Source organism: Anguilla rostrata, chromosome 8 (genome assembly GCF_018555375.3).
Source record: "Anguilla rostrata isolate EN2019 chromosome 8, ASM1855537v3, whole genome shotgun sequence".
NCBI lineage: Eukaryota > Metazoa > Chordata > Actinopteri > Anguilliformes > Anguillidae > Anguilla > Anguilla rostrata.
The window spans coordinates 53,133,274-53,154,981 of NC_057940.1; the positions used below are offsets into that span (position 1 = coordinate 53,133,274).

At 51.5% G+C, this 21,708-nt stretch overlaps 1 protein-coding gene across 3 annotated transcripts in view; it reads left to right on the forward strand.

Moving 5' to 3' along the window:
• The first annotated feature begins 738 nt into the window (after positions 1-738).
• Positions 739-21,708, forward strand: part of LOC135262043 (receptor-type tyrosine-protein phosphatase U-like) — a 60,415-nt gene continuing 39,445 nt past the window's right edge. For all 3 annotated transcript variants that reach the window (XM_064348828.1, XM_064348829.1, XM_064348830.1), the window contains exons 1-7: positions 739-848; positions 5,944-6,118; positions 8,110-8,403; positions 12,865-13,182; positions 16,249-16,358; positions 18,645-18,846; positions 21,524-21,626. In XM_064348828.1, the coding sequence (XP_064204898.1) occupies positions 828-848; positions 5,944-6,118; positions 8,110-8,403; positions 12,865-13,182; positions 16,249-16,358; positions 18,645-18,846; positions 21,524-21,626 (1,223 nt within the window). In that variant the 5' untranslated portion in view covers positions 739-827. The remainder of the gene's footprint in view (positions 849-5,943; positions 6,119-8,109; positions 8,404-12,864; positions 13,183-16,248; positions 16,359-18,644; positions 18,847-21,523; positions 21,627-21,708) is intronic.

Genomic DNA, 21,708 nt, shown 5'->3' on the forward strand with positions numbered 1-21,708 from the left:
CTCTCTCTCTCTCTTTCTCTCTCTCTCTCTCTCTCCTCTTTTACAGTTGGCCAGCACTTTACAGATGGCAGATAGTTTTTATTTTTTTATTTTCCATGTATTGTATTTATTTGACAGGCACTCAACATTTCCACAGACACTTCTCATGAAATATGAAAATGTGCCACATTTAGCTGAAAAGACCATTTTCATCTGTAGTCCCTGCACAAGAAAGATGTCACAGACTGGTAAACAGTACAAATTTTCTCAGATGAAAAATATTTGGTATTTAAGCTGTTTCTGCTTAATTTTTACCATGTATATATATGTGTGTATATATATATATATATATATATGTGCCGTGAACAAAACTGACTGCTGACAGGAAAGACACTGAGAGAACAGATAAGTTGACAATCATTTGGCTGTTATAATTGACTTTGATCAATGTAATATTTGTTCTGGCTAGCATTGTTAGACCTAACCTAGCTATCTTTTTTTCCCACTTATGTTAACGTTTGCAAAGTTGCTTTTTTCCGTTTAGTCGCGTCCATTTTTATTTAAAATGCGCTGGTTGCGAACCAAACGGAATGTTCGTTTAAAATCGTCCGACGGTAACCGACGGCCGCGAAACATAGTTCACCGCGAACGTTCGTCATTTTGAACGCACGCCTCACGGCGTGAGCGCCCGCGTACCTTTGCCGCGGTCTTCGACGCGACCTCTGTGACCTGTTCTCCGTTTGTCCCCCGCAGACAAGGTGCCGCACTTCTCTCGCCTGGGGGAGGTGGAGGTGAACACTGGGCAGAACGCCACCTTCCAGTGCGTCGCCACCGGCCGAGCGTCCGAGATGGAGGAGTTCCTGCTGGAGGTCAGTTCGCGGTTCGCCACGGCCTCCGGAGGCCTGGCTCAGGGCTTTGGCGGGGTCGCGGGGTGGAGGCGTGGCTTAAATCTGGTGGGGTAGGGATGTGGGGTTTGCAACGTGGTGGTACAGGATGACGGCTGAGCCAGGCTGATTTTGATTTTGAAAGTGAAATGGGTAGAGCAGCCACTTACGAAGAAGTCGTTCATAAAAATGTATTTTTTGAAGTATATTTCTGTTTCTTTTTTAGGTATATTTTTAAGTCCTTTATGCGACAAAATTTGCCCATTTTTAAAGTACATCCTAGAACGATACTCTAAATATGCCATCCATGAACTACTTCTAAAGTTTGTAGACCAAATATTTTAAACTGTGATCGAAGTTTACTTCTGGAAGGTGGAGTGAAATGCATTTTAAGTACCTACCTGAGATATAGTGTGCTTACGGCACTGTATAGATTCTTTTGTGCATGGGAGCGGTCTGTTGGACATAAATGACTTGGCGTCATCTAGAGTGAATCCAAACAACTGACCAAAGGCCGATGGCATTGGATACCTTTTCTTTTACTTTAAGAGAATCGATGGCAGCATTTTACTTTCCCGACAGGCTGTCCCCATATTTTTGTTTACAAAGTAGGAGTAGTTTTTTTTGCGACTCCCTCAGTAGGTGAGGAATACATTAGCGAAAGCTAACAAAGTCTTCCTTTTGCCCTTGATGGTCCCACATCTAAGTGTCTTTTGAACTGGCAGTTGCTGGAAAAGGTAGCTCGTAGATGAAATGGCTGCGCTTGGCAGCTCATACCTTTTTTTTTTTTTTTTAGTCAAGGATCGCATTTATACATTTAGTGAAGAGGATTTTTTACATCTGTTTTATGCACAGAATCTTCAATGAATGTTTGTCACTGCACGCGCAAGTTCAAAAATCACAATAATCCATACTTTAAAACATTTTTAATGGCAGGGGAAAATATGTGGTGCTTTCAAAGTACTGTAATAATCCCTTCTCACCCACAGCCCACCTCCCCCCCCCCTTTCCTCCTTCGTCACTCTAGAGTGTCCATGCTAATTGGGTTTTAACCTTTAAGACTGAAAACTGTATCTGTGATGTCTTCTGTACTGAGAGATGGAAAATACAAGCGCAAATCCCCAATAGCTGTGACCGCACGTGCGCATGCATCCATGCGTGCACGCATCCACGCACACACACTCACACAAACACGTGACCTCTTCTTTGGCTCATGACCAACTTTTCCACAAAAATCTTGTGCGAATCTGTGAATCCATTCGGGAGTTATGCATCTTTTTGTGGTAGGCCACGCCCATCGCCACGCCCCCTCTTGGTCAATCGGCCTTGAGAGTTACTCAGCTCTACCTTCGGTCATGACCAACGTCCATGCCAAATTTAAGCCTCCTGGGGCGAAAACTGTGGCTGCTACAGGGTGGAACGACCGACCGACTGCCATCTATAGGAGAAATCATGCAAAAAATAAAATAAAATACTACTAATAATAATAACACCCATAAAGCAATTAGAAATGGTCCATGCACATTTATTGGTACAATTTGGTCACAAACGATACTTCATTTCAAGTTTTTGAAGTTTTGACTGATTTAAAGTTCACTTACAACCTTAGACGTGCTGGATTAACTTCAGTAGAACCGTTTAATTGCATAAAGACATGAGACAGTGTGCCAACAGTCTGCAAACGACCGTGGTTTTCCACAGCAACCCGCCTACCTTCGGAAATTTTGGCAGTTTTGCGTCTTCGTAGGACGGTGTATTTATGAGACATCTGCTGACTTTTAACGCATATTTATAGATCATTATTATTGGACAAAATTCCATCAAAATGTCTGAAATACGTGATGCTGCTTTATAAGTATGTGATCTCTTAACCGTGGAATGAATGGGAACTGGTTCGGGATTTGGCAATTCTATGCAATTGCCAAAATGATGCGATAATCCGTTTGGCAATGAAGAAGATCAGAAGGCAGGCCTATGAGTAACACCAGTGACAAAAAGTATGGCGCAAGCATTCTTGAGTGAATGTATAAAATTATTTTTATATATTAAGGTGGAGTTTGTGTGGGTTCCTTAAGTTAAAAAGGTTGCTTTTGTACCCCCAAGTGTTGAGTCACAAAAATGACATGCATTTAAAGACGGTGGCGTTCGGTCCGCCGAAGAAGCGGGTTTGGTCACGGCTGTGCCGGCCGGTGGACAGAGCACACGCACCTGGGTTAGGTTAGCTAATCAGCCCAGGTGCGCTGAAAGGTGTGCTGCTCTCCACGGCTCGGGGCCGAGACCGGGAGCACACACCGAGAGTGTGAGTTTTGTTTTTTAGTTTCATTTCAGTTCTGTTGTTTTTCGTTCTTTTGTCTATCTTGTTTTAGCTTGTTTTTTTAGTTTATTGTTTTTGCCCGGAACCCGCGAGTGGGAAGGGTGAAGACGTTTGTTTATTTGATTAGATGTTGGTGGGGGTGCGCTCTTTCTCTCTCTTTCTCTCTCCGCGTGGCAACTACCAATGTTTTTCCCCGAAACTTCCGCATCTCCCTCCCAGGGGTGTTAAGCTGGTGTGTGACAAAGACATATTGCAATACCAAATATCACTACTCTCATAGAATGACCCCTTACAAGGTGGTAATCCTTCAGTATAGGCTATATTTCCACCCCAATTCTAGTGCTTACAGTGTGTAAGAATAAAAAATATTTCAATTTTTGGCTAGACTGCAACAGTGGGGCCAGCCCTACAAACGCGAATGTCTGTGACTGAGTGACTGAGTGAGTGATGAAGTTACACCATTGGTCGGCTGAGTTATGAAGTTACACCATTGGTCGCCCTGTCCAGCTATATACTAGGTTTTGACCTGGTCTTGTTTTTTTTTGTTGCCACATTTCTTTTTTTTTTTTATAGCTTAATGTATTGTGGTGGTCTCTTGAAGACTATACAGATCTTTAATGTAGCCACACACACACACACACACGCACTGCACACACACACTCACACACACACACAGAGGCACGTAGGGAGACAGCGCCTCGAGTTGCCAGTGGCGGCAAAGCCAGATGGACCGCAGTCTCTGTCAAGCGAAGTCACCACCTAAGTCCTATTTTGAGCCAGAGAAAAAAAAAAACCAGTGGCATATGCAAACCTGTGACTCGTGTTAGTGTGTGACACATGGTGATCTATGTGCTATTTCCTCTTATTTCAAAAAGCATTTTTTTTTTCTTTTGGCTGCTGGGTTGGTCATCCCGATAAGGCACTGTTTCAGTGTGCAGTGTGAGCCCCGTGGTTTGGTGTTCAATCTAGACCGGTGCCGATATGCCCACAGGGGAACAATTTGGCGCACGTGGAGAATTTCGGTCAACGCCCGCGGTGGCACATAAAATGAGTGGCTCCAGAGGAGACCTTATAACTCGTCTGTGGTCCCACAAATTATCAACGGGGGTCCAGCTTGAGTACGGCCCTGTTTACTCTTGGTTTTAAGATGCGTTTCGGTGATCCGAACACAAGTGGACAGCCGAGACGCATCGCCGTTCACACCTGTGTCTGTCGTACGTCTCCAAGGCGTCCAGCTGACCACTTGTGTACAGATTTCGTTACTGCCTACGTCACTTCCGCCAGAAGGTCGCCAGACAAGCGCCAGATTCGTTCCGCACGGGCTGGCTAAGAAAACAAAAATGTTTCAAGGAGTAATATACGTGCACGGGCTGTTCCAGCTGTTGAGATTGGCAGGACAAAGTCATCTGCGACTTGCAAAACAACCACCACGTCCTGCACTGATGACGTATTTTCCTGTTACTTCCTTGTCGGGGACGCATCAGGACGCATTAGCGCTTACACTACAAAAGATACGTGGTCAAATGAATCCCAGACCCCCTCGGCAAGTGGTTTGAGTGATCGGTGGTCGTTTACACTTGTATTTAGCGCTGTCCACGTGATCCGATCGCCCAAGACGCATTTTACAACCGAGTGTAAACACAGTCTTAGATCAGCTGTTCCAGGTTGATTAATGACAAGGGAGAAAACATCTCAAATTGGAAAAAAAAAATTCTTTGTGCGTTCAAAAACCAGGTTTCGATTTTTCTGAGATATTTATAATCGTGTCTGAGACACCTTCTCTCTCCAGGGTACTCCTTTGTTGTTGTGGTCCCTGTCTTAATGAGCCAAAGCAGTCTGTTTTCACATTCTCCTTTTAATTAACATCATTTCCCTGCTCTCCTTTGTCTCACCTTGCTTCCTGTTTCCTGAAACCCATCTGTTTGTTTTCTGTGGGATTTTATCTTAACCGCACTTTGGAGAAGTTTAAAATTATAGAGATCAGTTTATGGATGAGAGATTAGTTTATTACCAGACACAGGACACAGTTTAAAGATTGTACTGTACCATACCAGACAGATGTTTTCACACATACGCACTCACACACGCACACACTCACACACACACACACACACACACGCACACAGACACGCACACAGGCACACCCACACACACACACACACACACAGACCCAGGCACACACACGCACACACACACACACACACACACAGACACACCCATGCACACACACACACAGTCCCCTATACTTGTGAGGACTTCCCATTGACTACATTCATTCCGTAACCTCTAACCTCTAACCTCTAACCCTAGCCACTACAGGCCTAACCTTAGCCCTAGCCTTAGCCTAATTGTAGCCCTAACCCTAACCACTACAGGCCTAGCCTTAGCCCTAGCCTTAGCCTAACTGTAGCCCTAACCCTAACCACTACAGGCCTAACCTTAGCCCTAGCCTTAGCCTAACTGTAGCCCTAACCCTAACCACTACAGGCCTAACCTTAGCCCTAGCCTTAGCCTAACTGTAGCCCTAACCCTAACCACTACAGGCCTAACCTTAGCCCTAGCCTTAGCCTAACTGTAGCCCTAACCCTAACCACTACAGGCCTAGCCTTAGCCCCAGCCTTAGCCTACATGTAGCCCTAACCCTAACACTACAGGCTAGCTTAGCTAGCCTTAGCCTAACTGTAGCCCTAACCCTAACCACGACATGCCTAACCTTAGCCCCAGCCTTAGCCTAATTGTAGCTCTAACCCCAGCTCTCTGTTGCAGAGGCACAGCGGGGCGGTGACTCCGGCCGCCTCAGTGAAGCGGCTCAGTTTCCGCCGCGTGGTGGCGAGCGTTCAGCTAGCGGCGGCGCAGAGCGGCGGGAGGGACCTGTACCGCTGCGTCACCCCGTCAGCCCGCGGGGCCGCCGTCTCCAACTTCGCTGAGCTCATCGTCAGAGGTGAGAGCCTGCCCTGCACCGCACACAGACACACACCAAACACCACACACATACACACAACCACACACACACCAAACACCACACACACAGACAACCCACACACACACCAAACACCACACACAGACACACACACTTACCAAACACCACACACACACCAAACACCACACACAACCACACACACGCACTCACACGCACACCAAACACCACACACATGCACGCATGCACGCACCACACACACGTAACCACACACACCAAACACAAACACACACACACACACACACTCACGCACATGCTTCATTCTGCATCCGGAGCAGAGTGACACCCTGCTCAAGGCGACCCCCTCCCCCACTGCCCCCCCATCTCGCGTGGGGGACTCGTGTCCAAGGAGGAGGAGGCGTAGAGCTAAAAACAGCGCGAAGCGTGGACTGGAGCTTCCTGTTCTCTGCTCAGAATGTTTATGTCACCTCTCCATGGCGACGTGCCGATGCATGTCAGCCCAGATTACGAAGGCTGTGGGGGGTTGGGGGGTGTGGTGGGGGGGGGGCGCACTGGGACTGCACCAATCACGCAGCTGGACACAGTCCCGATCTCGCTGCAGCCCCCTGACTGGGACCCGGCTCTACCGTACGTCATGTGACTCACGGCCGTCTTCGCGGTCTGGGCCCTGCGTATGGCCCGCCTGCGAATGAGGAAAACAGAAATGTGTCATTAAAATGAAAGAGAACGTGTTTTCAGCGCGCTTTTAATGTTAAAAGACGTCTGTTTCCTTTTCCCGGTACCGTAGAAACCCGCGCGGCGCGGTCTGCCCACGCGCGGTGTAGGGGCGGGAAACGCCCGCGCGTCCGCCAACGCCGCCGACCCGCCTGCCGCCGCCACCGCCACCGCCATGCGTCCTCAGGGGCAGGAGGAAGGGGGGGGGGGCCTGCGGCCGTGGCGGTAGTACCTGCGGGAGGGAGGGGATTAGCGGTGGATTAGCGACGGATTAGCCGCGGGAAACACCTCTCCTCTTTCCTCCGCTCCCAAACGTCGAGACCCTGTCCCTGAGTGTCCTTATGTTGTTTATTTCTGTTAACAGCACACACTACTCTCACTGTGATACAGTGATTTCCTGTCCCTGAGTGTCCTTATGTTGTTTATTTCTGTTAACAGCAAACTCTCCTCTCACTGTGATACAGTGATTTCCTGTCCCTGAGTGTCTTTATGTTGTTTATTTCTGTTAACAGCAAACTCTCCTCTCACTGTGATACAGTGATTTCCTGTCCCTGAGTGTCCTTATGTTGTTTATTTCTGTTAACAGCACACTCTCCTCTCACTGTGATACAGTGATTTCCTGTCCCTGAGTGTCCTTATGTTGTTTATTTCTGTTAACAGCACACTCTCCTCTCACTGTGATACAGTGATTTCCTGTCCCTGAGTGTCCTTATGTTGTTTATTTCTGTTAACAGCACACACTACTCTCACTGTGATACAGTGATTTCCTGTCCCTGAGTATCCTTATGTTGTTTATTTCTGTTAACAGCACACTCTCCTCTCACTGTGATACAGTGATTTCCTGTCCCTGAGTGTCCTTATGTTGTTTATTTCTGTTAACAGCACACTCTCCTCTCACTGTGATACAGTGATTTCCTGTCCCTGAGTGTCCTTATGTTGTTTATTTCTGTTAACAGCACACACTACTCTCACTGTGATACAGTGATTCTCTGTCCTGTTCCTGGAGATCTACCCCCCTGTCGGTTTTTCTCTCTAACAACCCTAACAAAGCAACACCTCATTCAACAGCTACAGATCTCGCTGAGCTGTGAATAAATAGAGTCAGGTGCGCCAAATTAGGGTTGAAGTGAAAACCAGCGGGATGGTGGGTCTCCAGGCAAGGGGGTTGTGAATCGCTGCTGTAACGAGTCGCTGGGTTTTTTTTTTCGCGGCGTGTCGGCGGAATCTATGCTCCGCCCCTCGGCGTCTGACTCCGCCTCTCGACTCTGTCTCCGTCGCAGTTCCGCCCTCCCCCATCGCGCCCCCGCAGCTCCTGAGGGCGGGGCCCACCTACCTGATCCTCCAGCTCAACACCAACTCCATCGTGGGGGACGGGCCGGTGATCCGGCGGGAGATAGAGTACCGGGCCAGCCGCTCGCCCTGGTCCGAGCTGCACGGCGTCAACGCCCTCACCTACAAGGTGTGGCACCTGGACCCGGACACCGAGTACCACGTCAGCGTCCTGCTCACGCGCCCGGGGGAGGGGGGCACCGGGCCCCCCGGGCCCCCGCTGGTGAGCCGCACCAAGTGCGCCGGTGAGTAACCCAGAACCCGGAACCCGGAACCCAGAACCACAGGTAACTCCGTGGGGAACGTGGGAGGAGGAGAACAGGCCGTTCGGTTATTCTACACCAGCCTGTGGGCTATCATTTCAACCCTGATCTGGCACACCGGATTCTATTAATTAGCAGCTCAAGGGCCTGTCCCACCCTGTTCCTGGAGACCTACCTCGCGGAGATCTCTAACTATTGAATGAGGTGTTAAAAATGCATATCAAGGTGACTGGAACAACTACAAAACCTGCAGTTGTAACAAAGACCTTGATACATCGCTTTGGATGAAAGCGTCCACTAAATAAATGTAATGTAAATTAATGCTTTGTTAGAGCTGGAGTGAAAGCCTACAGGATGGTAGATCTCTAGGAACAGGGTTGGGCAGCCCTGCTCTAGCTGTTGAGTGAGGTGTACTTTGTTAGGGTTGGAGTGTAAACCTACAGGATGGTAGATTTCCAGGAACAGGGTTGGGTAGCCCTGCTCTAGCTGTTGAGTGAGGTGTACTTTGTTAGGGTTGGAGTGTAAACCTACAGGATGGTAGATTTCCAGGAACAGGGTTGGGTAGCCCTGCTCTAGCTGTTGAGAGAGGTGTACTTTGTTAGGTTGGAGTGTAAACCTACAGGATGGTGATTTCAGGAACAGGGTTGGGTAGCCCTGCTCTAGCTGTTGAGTGAGGTGTACTTTGTTAGGGTTGGAGTGTAAACCTACAGGATGGTAGATTTCCAGGAACAGGGTTGGGTAGCCCTGCTGTAGATGTTGAGTGAGGTGTGCTTTGTTAGGGTTGGAGTGAAAGCCTACAGGATGGTAGATCTCTAGGAACAGGGTTGGGCAGCCTTGTCCTTGACTCTTTATTTTCACCATTTCCTTTGTCGCTATGGTTACCGATTAACACATTTACACATGTTGGTGCATATACACACATACAGTACTCACCCTATACGTGATAGAGTGAAGCAGTGACTCATATTTAATGCGCGGTTTGATGTTTGATGGGGAATTTGCAAGCAAAATCGATGCACGTTTAGTGTGTCTTAAAATATTAAAAATGACATTAGGAACTGTGCCGGTCATGAACACATGATGCTGTCACAGTGCAGGAGTGTCGGATGGAAGCGTTGGCGGTGTGGAGCTGGCTCTGGCTCGGTCCGGTTTCTCTTTGCTGGTCGGTGATTGATGCGCTCGTCTTGCTGAATTCGGAGCGGCGGGGGGGTTGGCTGGCACCCGGGGGGCCACCGCCCTGCCAACATTCCAGCAGGTTCCGTCCGGTGCGGCCGGCGCCTGGCTCAGGGCGGCCCCGGCAAGCTGGCGGCTAGCCGCTGCCCGCGCGAGGAGACACCGCCACCGAGCTCCCCCGAATTGATTGACTGATTGATTGATTGTTCGCGGCCAGGCTGCTTTATGAATTTCTGAGTCCTGTCGGGCGAGAGTCTCACCCGGGATTAGCCGTAATCAAAGTGCGGATGCGGGGGTGGGGGGCGCTCGACCTGTCAATCACCACACCGGACGCGGAGCGCGTGGGCGTCCAGCTGCTGTCCTGCTCCCTTGTCCGTTTTTGAGCGCAGCGGTCGATGAGAGAACTGACAATGAGAAACCTTCCCGGCTTATCAAAAATTTACCTTTCAGCTGCTGTGGCACTGGGTGAGGACTTAGCCGTAACACCAGCGATGGCACCGTGGGTCCTGATTAAACGAGGCTGGTGGAGGCAGTGGGGGAGGATTTAGCCGTAACACCAGCAATGGGACCGTGGGTCATGATTAAACAGGGCTGGTAGAGGCAGTGGGGGAAGGTTTAGCCGTAACACCAGCGATGGGTCCGTGGGTCCTGATTAAACGAGGCTGGTAGAGGCAGTGGGGGAGGATTTAGCCGTAACACCAGCGATGGGTCCGTGGGTCCTGATTAAACGAGGCTGGTGGAGGCAGTGGGGGGGAAGATTTAGCCGTAACACCAGCGATGGGACCGAGCATTTTGATGTTGTTATAAAGGGGAGAATAAACGTTTAGTTGGGAGAATGCGCCAGAAAGTGCATAACACAGGGTGGCCACGTTATCCAGGACTGTCATTCCTAACCTGCTGCAGGCTGCGTTGATTTAAGAGAGTGGTGCAGACGCTCTGTCCGCCCCACAGGCATTCACACACAGCGGGATACTGGAGAGGAGTCAGCGGTCGCTCGGAGCGGTGCGTAGAGTCTCGCCCCTTTACCTGCCGTGTGTTCGCCCCGCAGCCGGGACCCGTGTGCAGGCGCTTCGCTCGGAGTTTCCCCGCGCCGGCAAATCCTCCGGATGTTCCGGAGGCCCCGTTGCCATAGCAACGCGGGCATTCTATTATTATTCGCGCTACGCGGCGCGTGCTTCATTAGTCTGATACAATTACGGAAAATAAATGCGGTGGTAAATTATAATTTTATGTAATAAGACCCCATTTTTTCCCCACCCCAGAGATATTTTCCCTGTTGTGTATCACGCTATTATTTTTCCATTCTTTCTAATGACATATTTTTGTTTGTGGGAGTTGGGGGGCGGAGAGAAATGGAGCCGCGGTCTGTGCAGCTGTCACGAAGCCATCCTCTGCACTGTGTCGCTCACTGCTGAAAGGCTGGAGGGTGGAATACTTGGCAGCGATCGGGGAAAAAAAAAAATTCACCGAGCGGTTCAGTGATTGGCTGTGACAGTCACCCGTGTGGCTGTCCTTGGCTAACCCCACACAGTGCGCCTCCTACTGGGGAGAAATGTCAGATGCAGCTTTTTCTGCGGTCACGGGTTGTCCCCCCGTCCTAAGCCAGTGCACCCTGCTGTGGTGGGGGGTCCTCCAGGAGCCCCGGCGTGAAGGGGTTAAATCCGAAAGGGGGGGTGGGGGGCGGAACAGACGCGGACCGTCTTGATGACGTAGAAGCGAGCCTTCGCGTGGTTCCGCTGGAGTGACGCCAGGAGTCGGGACCGGCCCAAGACGGAGAATTTAACTGGGTCAGCTCTGGCCTTTTCTGCAGCCAGCCCGGTCTGGGACGCGGAAGAGTTTGGGGGCGAGGGGGGGTGGACGAGGCGAGGCGGGCGAACGGGCGGGACAGTGAGGCCGGAAACGGGTCCTGGCGGGACCGGCGAAGACCCTCAGCCTCTCCCAGCAGCCACTGCGGCCTGGCGTCAGTCTCTCTCACCACGGGTGGCGTGGCGCTCGGTGCCGGTTGAACACCTTACCTTACCTGCAGGGTCTCAGACCGGCGCTGTAGCCCCCTGTGGCGCCCTCTAGTGGCGGCCGCTGTGTCCATCACTGCCCACGAGCGTCGCTCCTGAGAGTCGTGAAGCCAGAGTGTCTCGGGTATTTTCACAGGAATCAGAGGGATTTTGGTCAGGGGATAAATACGACGGAGACGGACAGGCTGTCGCTGTGCTAATGCCGTTGTGTTAGCGGCTCGGCTCGATGACGTGCCCCGTGCCCCGTGCCCCGTGCCCCGGAGTCTAATCCGGGCAGTGCCAGAGACAGCTGCGGGCACCAGCCTCGCTGGGCGGCGTCACAGCGACCGAGTCAGCGGTGTCTTCCCCCATCTCATCGCCCCGGCCACTCGTCAGTCTGACAGGCTGCCTGCGTCCGTCCGTCCGCCTGCTGTGTCCGCGCAGCGTAGTCCTCCAGCACAGGGACTGCCCAGCTAAGGAACTGCAGAGTGAAACGCATTTTCATTGGTCATGTGCGTTTCCCCCGGCCAACAGTGATTGGTCATGTGTGTTTCCCCTTGCAGTGATTGGTCATGTGCGTTTCCCCTTACAGTGATTGGTCATGTGTGTTTCCCCTTATAGTGATTGGTCATGTGTGTTTCCCCCAGCTATCAGTGATTGGTCACACGCGTTGTCTTCTGCAGTGATTGGTCACACGCGTTGTCTTCTGCAGTGATTGGTCACACGCGTTGTCTTCTGCAGTGATTGGTCACGCGTTTTCTTCTGCAGTGATTGGTCACACGCGTTTTCTTCTGCAGTAATTGGTCACACGCGTTTTCTTCTGCAGTGATTGGTCACACGCGTTTTCTTCTGCAGTGATTGGTCACGCGCATTTCCCCCAGCCACTGGTGGTGCACACACATGCACGTTCCAGTCTGCACTGTTCCTAGTTGATGGAAGATGTCAGAGGGATGGAATGGACGTTCCAACGCTACTGGGCATTCCGAGCTGGGAGGAAAAAAATGGCAATGTACTGTATATAATAAATTATGTTGTCACTCTCGTTCCTGCTTTCTTGTTCTCACTTACTCTCTCTATGTATTTCTCTGTCCCTCTCTCTCTCCTGCTCTCTGTCTCTCTCTCCCCCCTCTCTCTCCCTCCTTCCCCCCTCTCCCTCCCTCCCCCTCCCCCTCCCTCTCCCTCTCTCCCCTCTCCCTCTCTCCTCTCTCCCCCTCTCTCTCTCTTCCCCTCCCTCTCCCCCTCCCTCTCTCTCTACCTCCCCCCCCTCTCCCTCTCTCAGAGCCGGTGAGGGCGCTTCGCGGTCTGACGGCCACGGAGATCCAGTCGCGCCAGCTGACCCTGCAGTGGGAGGCGCTGGGCTACAACCTGACGCGCTGCCACGCCTTCACCGTGTCCCTGTGCTACCGCTACTCGACGGCAGGGGGCGGCGGCGGGAACAACGCCACCGTGCGCGAGTGCCTGGGCGTCGAGCACAACGCCTCCCGCTTCACGCTGCTCGACCTCCCGCCCTTCCGCGCCGTCCACGTCCGCCTGACCATCGCCAACCCCGAGGGCACGAAGGAGGGCCGGGAGGTCACCTTCCAGACGGAGGAGGACGGTGAGTGGCCACCGAGCGAGCGCCTCCCCCTCGTCTCTGTCTGCCACTGCTTTAGCGCCCCCTGCTGGGCTTGCATCCGGCAGTCCGATCCCCACCCTTCTGGAAATGGTAGCTTAAAACATGCAAGCGATCCACTGTTTACATTCCAAAATGTTATGTCATTTATGCGTGTTTGTCTCTTGCTAGTGTCTTAAATTATGTGCATATTTATGCATATTTATTTGGGTATTGTCTTAAATTCTGTACATTTATTTACATATTTATCTGTTACTAGTGTCTTAAATTGTGTGCATATTTATCTGTTGCTAGTGTCTTAAATTGAGTGCACATTTATACATATTTGTCTCTTGCTAGTGTCTTAAATTGTGTGCATATTTATCTGTTGCTAGTGTCTTAAATTGAGTGCACATTTATACATATTTATCTCTTGCTAGTGTCTTAAATTGTGTGCACATTTACATATTTATCTTTTGCTGGTGTCTTAAATTGTGTGCATTTTTACACATATTTATTTGTTGCTAGTGTCTTAAATTGTGTGCTCTTTCTTTATGAACGTTCCTCGAGTAGACCAGTGCAGAGGTTTTACATGTGTGAGCTGTTACGGGTTGGATGGAAGAAAGGTCAGCGAAGGGATGGTTGAGGTAGTCCGGGCAGGAAAGGCCCACAGCCTGAATCAGAAGCGGGGTTGAGTAGGTGGGAGGTGGTGAGGGTAAGGGCGGATTCTCCTGGTGTTGCAGTCAGAGGAAGAATCTGCACATCCTCCTCACCTCCTTGCTGCTTCTGTCAGCTAGTTGATCTTCAAGCGGAGATGTTCCGTACCCTTTATCGAAGTGATTGCCATCTCGGTGGGGTCTTCCTGGTTACATGAAGGGAAAATAAGTGCACCAATCAAAAACAGGAATCCATTCTAACCGCATGACTCAAATGTCATAACGGACCGTCTATCGATAGGGCGAAGAATCAATAGTACCTCAACACCAGCAGAACCTGATTATGATATCGATCGGTTAAGCATGACTCAACTCCCGTCCGCAATGACTGCTGGCAGCAGGGTTTATGTGTGTTGATGCCCGTGCTGAGAGAATGAGCAAAGTCGGGGCGGGGGGGTGGGCGGGGGGTTGAACAGCAGTGATCAGCAGTGATCAGCAGTGATCAGCTGTGATCAGCAGTGAACAGCAGCGAACAGCTGTGATCAGCAGTGAACAGCAGCGATCAGCAGTGAACAGCAGCGATCAGCAGCGATCAGCAGCGAACAGCAGCGAACAGCAGTGAACAGCAGTGATCAGCAGTGCCCTGATGAAACCGCTCCGCTTCACTAGTCCTCTGCGCTGCCCCCAGTGGCTTGTCACACCCCGGCACCGGCACGCTTGTTAGCTTGTTAGCGGTGGGGGCGGGATCGCCATGGCGACGAGCGCGTCACGCTCTCGCGGGCTCGGTTGCCCTTCGTTAAGGAGAGGGAGCGAGTAATTGCGGGTCTCATCCTCCTTCTCTTCTTCTCGCTCTGCCGTTTTTTTTCTCCTTTTGTACCTGATTCTTCCTCCCTCTTTTTTTTCTACCGCTCACCGCCCCGCCCCCCCCCCCGCACCCCGTCGATTGCCTTTTCTTTCATCTTTCTCTCACTCACACACACACACACACACGCTCTCTCTCGCTCTCTCTGTCGTTTGCCCCTGGTCTGCCTCCTCCGAGGCCGGGTGTGTAGATCTTTCGTAAAGAGCGTGAAAAGTAGATCTTGAACGAAAAATAATTCTGGCGGTTGCTGCAAATTTTGTCCAAAGTGGAATGGCAAAATAGAAGTTGGCCATTCCTGTTCGATTCACTTTGAATGAAACATTAATTTTTAAAGTCTGATTACTGTGCGTGTTTTTTTTTTTGGTAACACCTGTTTAAACGTGTTGTGATAAAACCTCTGAGGCTTTTGATTGAAATCCCTTTAGTCGTCCTTTAGAGAAATGCTGCCACGCCTCCTCACTCTAGAGATATAAAAGTACAGGGGGATGCAGAATTAGTTCCATCCGATACCTCCCACCCTTACTAAAAATGTATGTATTCTCTGTGTAAGGCACTCAATTATTGTTTATGCTGTTCAGTCCTCCAATCCTTGTGTGAGTGGTATGCTCCTGGGTCTGGTTAGGCAACGTTGTGTTGCACGAACGTGTCCTATTTTTAAAATCTTCCTTCAACTATTTGGTAAATGTGCCGCGTGAGCCATTAACGGATACGTTTTTCGCAAGCATCTCGTTAATACTTTAAACTCATTTTTTTCTCCCTTTAGTCTTTCTGAAGCGAAACGCGGAAAAACATTGAAGTGGAGTTGGCCTGTGTTTAATTTGAGGATGAATTGTTTCATTATATATGTAACAAGAAAAGCTGTAAATATAAAGGAAAGATTTCTTTCTGGTGTAGGAGGTGGGAATTTGCAGGGGAAACCTAGCCGTGTGCCTAAATCGCTTCGTGCTGCGGTCTGTCTCCAGGCAGTGTGGCTGATGAACAGATGTGTTACCCTTTGGCCCAGTAGGATTCTGTTATCGGGTGAAACCAGCTTTCAGGTCCGTGAACTCCCGACAGAAATTGACGGTTTCTATTTCCTGAAGTGAAGAACCCAATAATTTCCAAACCCCTTTGCTACCTCTTCTCTACTCCCCCCCCCCCCCCCACATCCTCCTTTTCCGGGGGGCGGTGTGGTGTAACGGTTAGCGAACTGAGCGTGCGACTCGAAGGCCTCGGGGTAGACCCCCCCCCCCCAGCTGCGGCGATGTTGCCGTCGTACTGCTGAGCGGGGTGCTTGATCTCAGTAGCCTCGGCGCTAGCATCCGGCTGCATGAACGGATGCGACGCAGCGCTGCAGTCGGCGCACGTCGCTCTGGGTTAAGCGCGTCTGTTTAAATGGTGGGGAGCCTAATGCTAACGCTAACGCGGCGGGCGTAATTCTGTTAGACTCTGTGAGGAGCTCTGCTGCTCCGGCTACAGCTGCCGATCCCTGTGGTTTTTATTTATTTATTTATTTATTTGTTTGTTTGTTTGTTTGTTTGTTTATTTATTTCCCCTTCTTTTTTTTCCCCACAGTTCCCGGCGGCATCGCCACCGAGTCACTGACCTTCACTCCTCTGGATGACATGATTTTTCTGAAGTGGGAGGAGCCACTGGAGCCCAATGGGGTCATCACCCAATATGAGGTACACATCTCACCCCCAACCCCCGGTTCATCACAGCTCACATTCACTCTCGCCCCCACCCCCTTCCCGCTCCCCGCCACACCGTAAACCTCCCTGTAATGAGTCCCAGCCCGGGGTCTCTCTGGTAGTGATGGACGAGCCTCGGCCACAGGCTCGCTGATTAAAGTGCCGGCAGACAACGGGGCCTACGCACCCTGGCATCGGTCATGCCGCCTGGGCACAGGCCAGGTTTGCCCTCTCCCGGGTGCCACGTGGCACTGGTTTATAGCCCTGGGACGTTGGTAAAATGCTGTCTTTGCAGTTACCCTGAATGTATGGGCCTGTCATTGTCCTAGCACAGTAGAGTAACTGTGTGCATCCAACCAGTTATTTGGCCAGGTGCAGGATAAAAGTACACGTGAAGATTGAAGGAAAATGGATATCCGCACACTGGATTACAGCTCCCAATACTTTATTGACTAAAAAGCAAAGCAACGTTTAAACCCAACAGGGTCTTCATCAGGCAATGATGCTTTTTTTGTCAATAAAATATTGGGAGCTGTAATCCAGTGTGCGGATATCCATTTTCCTTCAACCTGTCACTGTTCTCCTCATGGAGCGCTCATGTGTAAAGAAGAGAGAGAGAGACAGACAGACAGAAAAGGGAGGGGGGAAAGAGAGGGAGTGAGAGAGGAAGAGCGAGAAAGTGAGCATGAGAGAGACAATTTGAATTTGATAAACGCCTATATTAACTGTCACCAGTACAAGCATCGATTTATAATGCATAAAAAACGAAAAAGGTTCTCATCGGAAAGAGTCAAATCTCCCTCTTCTTGTACAGATGGAGAGAGAGAGAGAGAAAGAGAGTGAGTCAGAGAGAATAAAGAGAGTGAGTCAGAGAGAATAAAGAGAGTGAGTCAGAGAGAGAGAGAGAACCCCAACACAATCCAACATTTTCTGTAATGAATTGGCCACAGCGTCTGAACAGTCGGCAAACCCCTGTTCTCACTTCATTTGATAAGGAAGTGCAATCGCTCTATGGTAGATAATGCGGCTCTTCAGTTGCCTACCAATCAGGCAGCTGCGGTAGGACTCAGACATTCGCTTGGGGAGGTCTGCGAGGCCTGGGCCTTTGCAGGAAGTAGAAGTGATCAGATTCACCCCGGCAACAGGAAATTATGGGATACGGCGCAAATTAAACGTACTTGGGGATTAGTTTAGCTCCACGTGCAGTTTCAACCTGGCTGTGAACTAACTAACAAGCAAGCAAGCAAGCAAGCAAGCAGGGCAAGCGTACTACACATTTAAGAGGCTAATTCAAATAGATTTACCAATTAGGAATCTGGCGTGTTCTAATCTGCAGCTGAACTGATTGCGCCGTGTTGAGTCTGCTTTCCAAGCAAGACGCTGAGGATTGCTACTGCAGAAATCGTGAAAACCGCAGCACGAAACGAGGCTTGCAGGAAATGATTAGGCCGGCATCCCTCCCTCATCACTCAGAAAGAGCCATTGAACTCCAGGGGCACCTAAAAAAAAGGGTGACCTCATGCCTGTTACAAGTCCCTGAAATGCCCATTGCTTAGTCCGGGGAGCACACTATAGTAGACTCGGTGAAAAAGTTACAAAGTGGGAAAAAACATCGGATGAGGTATAGGCTCAGAGTGCCTGGTCTGGCCGTAAAGATTGGCTGACGCCAGCAGACCTGGCTAGCCGGGGAAAGGAAGATTGCGTTCACGCCGCAATCAACGGCGGGTCGAGATTGCAGGTTGCTCTTCCCCGGTAAATATGAAAGAACGCGAAGAAATTCTTTCCCGGATTAGATTCAGAATAATAAACCAAAACTGGCCCTACCTGTCTGTAGCCCGAGCAGCAAATGAAATTCCTGTTGGGGCAGAAAAAAGGTGCCGTACAAATCTTCCCGAAAAAAAAACGTTTGGCCCCCTGCCACAGCGAGAGAGAGATAGCTGTTGAACTGTTATTGAGCCGAGAGAGAAAGAGAGAGAACGAAAGTAAGCCCATATGTCTGTAAACTGTATGTCCACGTATGTATGCTCATGTGTTCAATGGTGTATGTTCTTTATATGTTCTTTTCTGTGCTTTGGCAACACAAGTTGTATCTTGTCATGCATGCAATAAAGCACTTTGAATTGAATTGAATTGGGTTGAGGGAGAAACGACAGCCGTAGAGAGGGACCTTGCCCTTCCAAGAGAATGACAGCGATATTCAGATATTTTGTCCGGGACACTTTCCCCATGCATACGGAAGGACTTCTTCTCCCCCCCCCGCCCTCCTCTGTTCACCTGCAGATCAGCTACCAGAGCATCGAGTCGTCGGACCCCACCGTCAACGTTCCGGGGCCCCGTCGCACCGTCGCTAAGCAACGCAACGAGACCTACCACATGTTCTCCAGCCTGCAGCCGGGCACCACCTACCTGGTCTCCGTGCGTGCCCGCACCTCCAAGGGGTTCGGCCTGACCGCCCTCACCGAGATCACCACCAACATCTCCGGTGAGGTCACGGGCGCGGGGACGGGGGCGGGACTCACGAGGGGTGGGCGGGGCTCCGGAGTGCGTCCCACGCGGCCTTGATCGGTGGTCCTCAAAACTCGGTCCTGGGGGAGCACCAGGGATGCTGGATTTCATTACAACCTCAACTGCAATCCCCGAGTTTTGACAAGCTGTTCATTTGTGTGGGTGCACACACACCTGATTCTACTGAAAAACCACTACAGTCTTTGCTAAGCACCTCAGTAGAATCAGGTGTGCGCACCCACACCGGCCCTTTCTGGATAAGACTGGGGACCCCTGCTCTAAAACATGGAAAGCACCTAATTACGAAAAATTAACAGCTTGTTAAATAAAATTCTGGGATTGCTGTTGAGGTTGGAATGAAAACCGGCGTACACAGGGGTCCCCCAGGGCCGAGTTTGAGAACCACTGGCCTAGACGGATGGGGGGGCGGGTCACGGCTGATTTGGGTAGTCCCGGTACCGGCGCGGGCGCGTATCTTATTTTCACCGCTCGGATAGAAGCCGGCGAGCCTGGAGAGGTTTTGCCGTGGTTTTTTGTTTTGTTGCTGAAGGTTACGCGGCGGGGAGGCTTCATCCTTCATTAGCGCGCTCTCCTCGGCCTGCCGCTGTTTACTTGGCGGAAAAGCCTTTACGCGGAGGGACTCGCGAAATTACCGCCGCCTAAGCGGCTGAGGCGGGCCTCTTATCTCTCCCCCCCCCCCCCCCCCCCCTCCCTTCCCTCAGACAGAAGCCCTCTGTCCCCCGGGGCTGTAATTAGGCCACGGACACAGAGGGGCCCTTCATGTAGCGCTCCACCTCAAAGTCCCGATTATTTACCGCTTCCCCGGGACGCCCCGGCTCTTCCCCGCGACCGGGTCTCGTTACGGCGCTCACGGAGCCCCCGCTGTCGGCAGAGACGCCGCGGCGGCGTTTATTAGCGCCGCTCCTGCCCCCGTGCGCTAGCGAGCGCTAGCGAGCGCTAGCTCTGCGCCTGAATAGGCCCAGAGGCTGCCCCTCCCTGTGCTAGTGTACGCTAGCTCTGTGCCTGAATAGACCCAGAGGCTGCCCCCCCTGTGCTAGTGTACGCTAGCTCTGCGCCTGAATAGACCCAGAGGCTGCCCGTCCCTGTGCTAGTGTACGCTAGCTCTGCGCCTGAATAGACCCAGAGGCTGCCCCTCCCTGTGCTAGTGTACGCTAGCTCTGCGCCTGAATAGACCCAGAGGCTGCCCCTCCCTGTGCTAGTGTACGCTAGCTCTGCGCCTGAATAGACCCAGAGGCTGCCCGTCCCTGTGCTAGTGTACGCTAGCTCTGCGCCTGAATAGACCCAGAGGCTGCCCCTCCCTGTGCTAGTGTACGCTAGCTCTGCACCTGAATAGACCCAGAGGCTGCCCCTCCCTGTGCTAGTGTACGCTAGCTCTGCGCCTGAATAGACCCAGAGGCTGCCCCTCCCTGTGCTAGTGTACGCTAGCTCTGCGCCTGAATAGACCCAGAGGCTGCCCCTCCCTGTGCTAGTGTACGCTAGCTCTGTGCCTGAATAGACCCAGAGGCTGCCCCTCCCTGTGCTAGTGTACGCTAGCTCTGTGCCTGAATAGACCCAGAGGCTGCCCCCCCCGCGCTAGTGTACGCTAGCTCTGTGCCTGAATAGACCCAGAGGCTGCCCCTCCCTGTGCTAGTGTACGCTAGCTCTGTGCCTGAATAGACCCAGAGGCTGCCCCTCCCTGTGCTAGTGTACGCTAGCTCTGTGCCTGAATAGACCCAGAGGCTGCCCCTCCCTGTGCTAGTGTACGCTAGCTCTGCGCCTGAATAGACCCAGAGGCAGCGTGTGCGCGTTAGCTGCGTGTGCGTCTTAATATGCGCTGGTATGCATGCGAGTGCACGTGTGTGTGTCTGTGAGTGTGTGCGGGCGCATCCTTACGTGTTTGTTTCTGTGTGTGTGTGTGTCAGTGAGTGTGTGCGATCGCATCTTTGTGTGTGTGTGTTTGTGTGTATGTGTGAGCACGTCCTTGCGCGTGTGTGTCTGTGAGTGTGTGCGAGCGCATCCTTGCGTGTGTGTGTGTCTGTGAGTGTGTGCAAGCGCATCCTTGCGTGTGTGTGTCTGTGAGTGTGTGCGAGCGCGTCCTTGCGTGTGTGTGTCTGTGAGTGTGTGCGAGCGCATCCTTGCGTGTGTGTCTGTGAGTGTGTGCGAGCGCGTCCTTGCGTGTGTGTTTCTGTCTGTGTGTGTGTGTGTGTTTTAGCCCGCCTCTGTGTGCGTGCGGCTGTGTGTCTGCTTATTGATCCGGCTGACGGTTTCATTCTTCTGTTTTTAATAGAGGCCGGGCCGTCCGACCGTAATTCTGGAGTCTGTTTTAATACATCAGCGGCTGATTCCCGGTGGAAACTGTTTGCCATCTTTCTCTCTGACTAATTGACTGTTGATATCGCTGCCGGGGGAGGCGGATCCCTTATCGCGGGCGCGGAGGACGTGTCTCACAGCTCTGAACCCGCTAAACGGGCGTCTTTTCTGTTTGCTTTGATGACTTTTTAATTTAGCTCCGTGTTCGGGCCCCTTTTTACTTAATGGCGGAATATTGAGCGGTTCCTTGAGCGGAAAATGATTCCTGCCTATTAAATGAGCGGGTGTGCTAAACGAGAGGTCTAATGCCTTCTATTACCCCACCCCCCCCCCTCCCTCCACAGCTCCCAGCTTTGACTATGGCGACGCCCCTTCCGTTCTGGGCGAATCGGAGAGCACCATCACCGTGCTGCTCCGCCCAGCACAGGGCAGGGGAGCCCCGGTCAGGTAAGGGGACCCCCCGATGGAACAGTCGTATTTTGGGTACGGGAGGGGGAGGGGGGGCGGGTTGGGGGGTTGGGGTGCGAGC